Below are 8,978 nucleotides of genomic sequence, written 5' to 3' on the forward strand. Positions count from 1 at the left end.
ATACGCAGCATCTCGAGGCAGCGTTGCCGGAAGCGGGTGAGCTCGATGGGGCCCCTCTTGAGGACTGCTGGAATACAGTCAAAGCAGCCATTAGCGACGCAGCGGAGAACAACGTCGGATATGAGGGACGAAGTCGACGGAACGATTGGTTCGACGAAGAGTGCAGGCAGATTCTGGAGGAGAAGGACGCAGCGCGGTCGGTCGCGCTGCAGCAAGGTACCCGGCAGAACGTGGAACGTTATAGACGGAAGCGGAGACAGCAGACTCGCCTTTTTCAGGAGAAGAAAAGCCGCCTGGAAGAAACGGTGTGCAAGGAGATAGAACAGCTGTGCCGTTTTCAAGAAACACGCAAGTTCTATTAGAAGCTCAACGCATCCCGCAAATGCTTCGTTCCACGAGCCGAAATGTGCAGGGATAAGGATGGGAACATCTTAACGGACGAACGTGTCGTGATCGAAAGGTGGAAGCAGCACAACGAGGAACATTTGAATGGCGCTGACAGTACAGGCAGTGAAAGTCAGTCCAGCGGACGATAGATCCATCCAGCCCCCACCTTGAGGGAAGTTAAGGATGCCATCCAACAGCTAAAGACCAATAAAGCAGCTGGCAAGGGTGGTATCGGAGCTGAGCTCATCAAGATGGGCCCGGAAAAGCTAGCCACTTGCCTGCACAAACTGATAGTCAGAATCTGGGAGTGCTGGAGTGTGAGAACTTTCGAGGGATCACCATCCTTAATGCCGCCTACAAAGTGATATCCCAGATCATCTTCCGTCGTCTGTCACCATTAGTGAACGAGTTCGTGGGAAGTTATCAAGCCGTGAATACCAGGTCCCAACGCACCATCTGTTCGTTGATTTCAAGGCGGCATACGACAGTATAGACCGCGTAGAGCTACGGAAAATTATGGACGAGAACAGCTTCCCTGGGAAGCTTACTAGACTGATCAAAGCAACGGTGGATGGTGTGCAAAACTGTGTGAAGATTTCTGGCGAACACTCCAGTTCGTTCGAATCGCGTCGGGTGATGCACTTTGGTGCCTGTTGTTCAACATTGCGCTAGAAGGCGTCATGCGGAGAGCCGGGCGTAACAGCCGGGGCACGATTTTCAACAGATCCAGTCAATTTATTTGTTTCGCGGATGGCATGGACATTGTCGGCCGAACATTTGCAAAGGTGGCAGAACTATACACCCGCCTGAAACGTGAAGCAACAAAAGATGAACTGGTGGTGAATGTGTCAAAGACAAAGTACATGCTAGTGGGCAGAACCGAGCGCGACAGGGCCCGCCTGGGAAGCAGTGTTACGATAGACGGGGATACCTTCGAGGTGGTTGAGGAATTCGTCTACCTCGGATCCTTGCTAACAGCGGATAACAATGTAAGTCGTAAAATACGGAGGCGCATCATCTGTGGAAGTCGGGCCTACTACGGGCTGCAGAAGAAACTGCGGTCAAAAAAGATTCGCCACTGCACCAAATGTGTCATGTACACAGTCAGTGTTGGGAAATGTACATTAAAACACTCTGATTATGCGAATATTTACATTTTATCCTGTCAAATTTCATGCACCGAAACAGTTTGCCAAAAAAATGTACGCGACATCGTGACATTTTTTTCCCGATGAGGCAAACTGTTTGTTTGCTGCTACCAAGCCTACGTTGCGGTCAGCATTTGCATAAGATTTTTTGTTTCGGCTCTTGCGCAGCGCAAACAGCACAGAATCGAGTTTAGTTACATGTGATGCAAAGCCTAGACTAGAAGGTGTGCTATCCATAGGTACTTATTTGTTCGTTCTTAAATAAATATTTTTTTTTGTGTCTTTATTAAGGAGGCTGAAATTACAGTCAATCAGACACAACGCATGAAATATTCGGTTGTAATGACACTGTAGCCATCCAGGTATCCAGGCAGCTAATTGCTTAAGCAAGTAATGTCCGTGATATACTGAAAGAATTTGATTGTATGTGATTCAACTTTATAAAACTTGAACATAAGATATTTAATAGAACTATTTATACAAACATCCGGCGTACATTATATGTTGTGGAATGGATCCTATAAAAAACTATGTTAGCTGATGAGCATTTTCTTCTGTGCCCATGATCGTGCCCTCATGAAACTCAAACTTTGTTTTAACCTGATCAACTTCCATTTGTGTGAGATTCCCACCAGAGAAACAATGCGTCATATGATCTTTTTTGAGTTTTCTCGTGGCAAACACCTTTTCGCACTTTGTACACCGTTCGGTTTGTTTACGGGACGCCCTCGCTGCTCCCAGCAGCTGATCACGCGCCAGTCTGATGCGGGCATTTGTTTTCATTCCGTGAACCAGGAACATGTGCTTGTTGTACTGAACATGGTATTTGAAATCACGATCGCAACAGTAATAGTCATCTCGGTACGTTATGCAAAGATGCTCTTCGAAGTCTTTCGCGTCGAGGAAGGCGGACAGGCACGTGGGGCATTCAAGTTCTTTGGGGTGGCGGTGGTGATCAATGTGCTCATCCAGGTCCAAGGCCGTCGTGAAACTTTTGAGGCAAATTTCACACGGGAAGTAGGTTTGAACCTGGAAATGACAAACAAATATTATGAAGAAGTATTACATAAAAAGTGGACGAGTTGTAATACAGACCTTATGAATTTTCTCCATATGCATCCGAAGTTTATCCTTCCGTCCATAGCTGACCGTACACATAGTGCAATTAAATTTAATACCCCGGTGGACGTTATTTTGGTGGCGGCGGAGAATGGCGGGAGTCTTGAAAGTCATGCTGCATTCATCGCATGAAAAGCTGCGCTGCTCGGAATGTGTTTTCATATGCAGAGACAAGGATTTGTTACTGAAACGAACAGATGATACTACAAGTAATTCACAGAGTTACACGAGATTAGGATTATTTAGATTCACACATGGTGTCTCTTATGCAATACGCTAGAACGTAGCGAGTCCTGTTAAGATCGACTTAGAAAAATAATTTGTCAATTTGACATGTCAGTTTGTTATTTTGCAGGCACATTTGGAATTACAGTTCAATGCATTACGACTAATAATCCTCTCAACATGTGGAACGGGGAAATTGAATTGTCTTTAATGCAGATTATTACCTTTGAGCGAGATTAAACCACCCGGAAACATCCCTGGATCAGAAATGATCGTTGCTGCTGCTACAGCTGACCAGCTGTTTGTTGGTCCAAGGCAAGGGCTCTAGTTGGATTTTCGCACTACTTTCGCTGTAAACGACCATACCTACCTATGTGGATCATCAAGAACGATTGCCTTCGGCTGGCGTATAATATGAGTAGCAGATAGCAAAAGCCGAGAGTAGATACCTGCGACTGTGAGAACCATCGAGATGGATTGGAGATGCTGCGGACCAGAGAGGGAGATTTGCGCTACATGTCCATCGGTCAACAGATGACCAGCGTTTCGGTGGGAGAAAGTTAGTTGGTTTTAATTTCCGTCGAGGACGGATGGACTCCCATCGGGAACTATTATTCATTGTTTAGTGTTAAGTTCTTGTTTACCATTAAAAGTTAAGTTGTAAAAATAAAGTAATTTGTTCTAACTGTGGTAGTTTAATGTAAATCGGAGTGTTGTGTGTTCAGATTAAGAAATCTACCGAACAAGAATTGCATACCCTACCGTCGTTCCCCAAAGGTCAGGAAACAACTGCTCGGACCCCAACCGGTTGGAAGTCAGCAGGAAAGAATCCCACTAGCCGATGTCGAAGGAGGTAAGCTGACTCCCCAACAACCTTTCTCGCATACTACGTGTACCGAGAAGCTGTACGTTAAACTTTTTATTGCATTTTTAACGTAATTTTAATTTTTTATTTTAACAATCTAGGCAAAGTTTTCATAGTTTAAGATTGAGGATCGTGATTGCTGTAATGTTGCTGCATTCTGAACATGACAATCGTTCGTTTATAGTTGAAATCAATGATCGAACCAATATAGAAATTAAATACAACAGATCCCAATTACTCACTTTTTGAAAGCCAAACCGCACTCGTTGCACTGAAGCTTCGCCGTATTCAGATGAGCAACCGTCACATGCAGCTTCAACTCATTTGCAGTGAAATACGACGTCTCGCAGTACCGGCAGGGGTACTTGCTGTCTCCGTAGTGTCGCCGAAGGTGCACTTCCAGCGAGTACTTGTGCTTCAGCACTAAGCCACAAATGTCGCAAACATACTTGGAATGTATTTCTTTCTTATGCTTCAGCAAGTCTTCTTTGGTAGCATAGGCTTCACTACAATTAGCGAACGAACATTTCCATGGGCTTGCATCGTTGGGGTTCTCGTGTCGATCTACGTGATGTTGGAACATGCTCTTTGATGTTGTTCGATATTTACAGTAAGGGCACTGAATCATTCTTATTTTTTGCTTCCGTTTGGATTGCTGCGGCCTAAATTCTGATTCTTCTTTTCTTGTATGTGCCTTTTGTGGCATTTCGACTGTTTGTTTCTTCGGCGAAGGTAATTCCTTAGGCTCCATTAGTTCCCCCTCGCTAAGAAGATATAATGTTTCCGAATCCTCATCCGTTTCTTGCAAAAACTCTGCCACCGATTCGATGGCTTCACTGGAAGTAGGTTGATTACCATCGTTTGGCTTTTCACAATTTCCATCTTCGGGATCCTCGATATATTCAACATTGTAGTACTCAGCCTCTTCTTGTTTGTTAACAATATTATTTATTTCCAAAGTTCTGTCTTCAAATTTTAATAGCTTTTCGGGTTTAGTTTCAGCTCGATTGGGCTTCCTTATCCTTGGATCATATTCAAGTAATTGATCCAGATCTAGGATATCGCAGACGTTCAATTCTTTAAAAAGATTTCCTAATTCTAATCTGCTACAAATGAATAAGTCTTCTATTGCATTTGTGTCACCAGCTTTTAATCGTGCAAACGCCACATAAAATGATGTGATGAGTTTTACTTTTCTTTGATATTGGACGACAAAATCAAAGTCCGTAAAGCACTTGGAGCACATAGCTTTCGGGAGCAGCTCTGAAACATCCTGTAAAGCAAAGGTATCATAAATCAATCTTGTTACACTAAGCTAACTGAACTACTGTAATTCATAATTGATACCCCATGAAAATGTAATCGATTACCACCAACAGTACTTTATATAAGCAATAGTCTAAGGCACTATGTACTAAAGGAGACTGGGATGATAAAACATTCGATTCTCATGAAAACAAAATAAATAACATTCTGCTTTAATAGTGATAGGCAAAAGAGCCAGCTTAGCTGTAACATTGAAAGAAATAATACTTTTCATAAACAACACGTATTATAATGGATGTAGATCAAGAAAGTACTTCTTCAGTAGGTCTATACTATACTGCCGTGTCAAGCATATCTGTCCCATGTCGAAAAATATGCAACTGAGAAAAATGCGATTGAAGTTGGAAACATATTTTTCGGTTTGTAGCTAAATTGCCCCATGAAATTTTGATTAATAAACGTATATCGATGAAAATAGTGTATTTCTAATGGCTTAGTATGTTTCAAAGGATAAACACTGTTTTTTAGTGGAATTTATTCAGTGGGACATTTATGCTGCGAAATTGAAGACAAAATTGATAATTCCAAGCATATTTGTCCCAGTGCTAGAGTATCATCAGATTACTTTGCGCTTAGCAAAAGTTTAGTTGGGTCTGGATAATAACCTGTTTCACATTAGATGCATTAGGTCTTTTCAAAGCGTATTGTAGTAAGGGGCCGTACACTAATAACGTAAGCTTTTGGGGGAGGGGGCTCTTACGCTCTTTGGAAAAAAATGTGTATAAAAAAGTTGACATGGGGACGAGTGTGTCTGAAAAAAAAAACCCAGAGATATTATACCTTACATAAGTATAAGGACAGTGAGAATTGGTTCCTATACATAATTTGATCCTGAAATAAGTTCAGAGGTGAATTATGTTTCAGCGCAGATGGATTTTTGGAAGAAGCATCAAAATCAGGTTCCGTGGTAACTCAATACCGCAATACTACGAAGGTGTTTGATGATTCCTATGAAAATTATTTCAGATTAGCATCTGATGTGTCGAGTAGAAACTTTCACCTGTGTGGGGTGCGTGTATGAAAATTTGTAAACACTTGTTAAAGGACAATTTTTTCGTATTAAGTTGCACTCGACGGGAAATCTGACCCATTGTTTGCTATTGAAAATCGATTAGTCACTTCGTTCCGAAGCTATTACAAAAATCTTGTATATGTGTAAATTAATTGGGCCTAGCTTATAGCCATGCGCTTAGAGGCACGACTACAAAGCGATGATGCTTATGTGGCTTGGTCATGGGGTATTATGCGCTTAGAGGCACGACTACAAAGCGATGATGCTTATGTGGCTTGGTTGAACTCACGATCAAAGGAATTTTCGGGTGCAATTAGGCATAAAAGTATTATCGTGTTAGCCTCATCATATACGAATGCAAGAATGGTAATACCAATAAGGAAAGAAGAAAAAGTGTAAATAAATACATAGAATGCGAATAAAAATGAGAGACTATTCTCACTTAAGTTTTAATATCAATCATCTTAATATGCTTCAATTATTACTTTTCAATTTTCATAATGCACAAGAAAGGTATCAACGATATTAGGTGGATTAACCTTTTTACCCATTGAAACTATACCACAACCCATATTCTTTCTCTGAATGATTTGATAATGGAAATTGGCCTCTCCGAAGTAATTTAATACATGTTGTATGAAATTTGTTTCAATGGGACAGTTATGCTTGGAAATTCTACAATGGGACAAAATGACCCGATATTTTTTCGCCAAGTTTTCGAACAAACTATATGTATTTATTTGTTCACAATAAAATATACATTAATTTAGAACGTTTGGAGCATAAAACTCAAAAATGATAAAAATCGACATGGGACAGATATGCTTGGGACGGCAGTATATTCCAAGTTGAATTTAACCCCCTGTTCTGCTTAGTAAACTGTTGGCATTGCCACAGTGGTTAATTGAAAGCTTTTTTATGCCTGATATGAATATGTAGCTTAATGGAAAGTACAATGGATACACTTTGCCTAAGGAGTTGGAAATGTTTCCCAAAGAATATGTCTGAGCTATTCTGCCGTGAGTCGCATATCTGTCCCATCTTTAATGGGTTTCCTATTCATGTAGGACAAATATGCGATTCACGGCAGTATTACTTTTGGTATTTTACTTTATGTGCAGGGCTCTTCTAGCTCTCATTCTGATAAAAGTATTGGGTATTGAATACCACATCACAGTATTTTAGAGCTATTCCCCTCTATTCCCTTCTGCTCAAGAATTCTGACTGGACCCTGGTCATAGGAAACCAATAGGTATTCCAGTCTGGCTATTGGCAGCACTTTGGCATATCGCTCAAAGTTTGAACATGCTACATGAAAATTACTCGAGAACTGCTGTGCTGCTAATGTAATACTCTATAGGGAATATCTGTCGTTACCAAATTTAGGATTAAATTTCAATCTACATAAATAAATTATGTACCTACCTTAGGCACCTCAAATGATAAATCGTTCAGCAGATTGTGAAGCGTTCGATTCCCATGGTCCATGCTACTACACTCGATCGGTATCATCTGCTCTATCGGTTTGGGCTGGATACACAAGCGGCAAACATCCGGGAATTGATCCAACTGGAAGATGACCATTGCGCGAGGAGCCAAACAACGGCTTTTCAATATTAAAATTTAAACTTTGTGAATGTAATATTCTGCATGTAAATCAAACGCAATCGAATTAATCCGCAGCACAATAAACATTAGCATTTCGGGACTACTTTGCGATTTGAGCGTATATGATTTTATATGATATGATAGCAAACATTGGTTTATCAATTTGCAAAATGTATTTATGTAGTTTCTCCAAAATTGATTCCTTTTGCTGAGAACATACTCTCTTTTTATTTATTATTTAATTGGGAATTATTTCTATAATTTTTGATCTTATAGCTTCTACGACCAAATAGTAAAATAGATCCGGTTTGTTTGACATTTTGAAGCGTGTTAGCCCTTGTGTTGTGAATGGGCTAACATCGATTCCGGATAACGCGGATAACTCAGCGAGAGGCATAGGAATCCTTTATTGAAAGATCAGCGGATTCTTATGGGGCGCCAATAGAGGTAGTAAACTTTAGAGGACGATTGTCGCTGTGGTTCCTTTTGTTATCGTTCCCAAACATGTTGGGTACACATCTGTCAAATCGTACTGATTTTTCCTTCGTTGACATTTAGCGCCCTATCCTCGCCAGCAAAAGATGTTTCGCCAGTGACGACAGCGACAGTATTTCGGTATTTCTCTCTAGTTTATTAGCTCTATTGGGGCGCTGCATGAACGAGAAGACAAAACCCTGATTACCATCCACCTAGCGGCGCTGGTGCCTTACTCGTGCATTTAAAAAAAAGCATTTTGGCCATAACTTCCGAGCCCATAGTCCGATCTGGCCAGTTTTCAATGGGAAACAATGGGACAGGATTCTGCGTCGAATGCTACTTGTCGGTTGAGGAAAAGTACCTGGAAAATGAGTGACACTTTTGCTACATTTTGTCATTTTGTTGGGTGGACACACACGCCCACCACACGCACCCCCCAGTGTAGTTCGCCTCCGCGCGGTACCTACTGGAAACGATGGTCGGTCAACACTAGTTGACATGACCAGTCGGCTAAATGAGCTACGAACGAGGGAGCGCGGTAGCGCTTTGAGGCTGACGCCAATAAGGTCTCAATTATGGCTCTGGCCAGGCTTGTAAAATGTCATCTGCATGTCATTTGACTAATTTGTTCATAACTTTCTTTAGAAGCCAAATTTATTCCATAATTTTGAATGTACTCATACGCTTGAGTAGGGCTATATTTTTGTCCAAGGGTACATTGCTCTAAGTATAACATCTGAGACTGGAGAGTGAAAACTCTCCAAAATGTCACGTGTCATTTGACATAATGTCATTTGAACGACATTTTGCC

General features: G+C 41.3%; 1 protein-coding gene across 1 annotated transcript; it reads right to left on the reverse strand.

Moving 5' to 3' along the window:
* Window positions 1–1,966: 1,966 nt before the first annotated feature.
* LOC134211372 (PR domain zinc finger protein 5-like) lies at window positions 1,967–7,909 on the reverse strand. Its single transcript, XM_062688170.1, has 4 exons — window positions 7,508–7,909; window positions 3,987–5,017; window positions 2,631–2,838; window positions 1,967–2,564 (listed from the first exon to the last, which is right to left on the reverse strand). The coding sequence occupies exons 1-4, from the start codon at window positions 7,664–7,666 to the stop codon at window positions 2,064–2,066; spliced, it is 1,899 nt and encodes a 632-aa protein (XP_062544154.1). The 5' UTR covers window positions 7,667–7,909; the 3' UTR covers window positions 1,967–2,063.
* Between the last annotated feature and the right edge of the window lie 1,069 nt (window positions 7,910–8,978).

The sequence above is a fragment of the Armigeres subalbatus genome, chromosome 2, assembly GCF_024139115.2.
Source record: "Armigeres subalbatus isolate Guangzhou_Male chromosome 2, GZ_Asu_2, whole genome shotgun sequence".
Lineage (NCBI taxonomy): Eukaryota > Metazoa > Arthropoda > Insecta > Diptera > Culicidae > Armigeres > Armigeres subalbatus.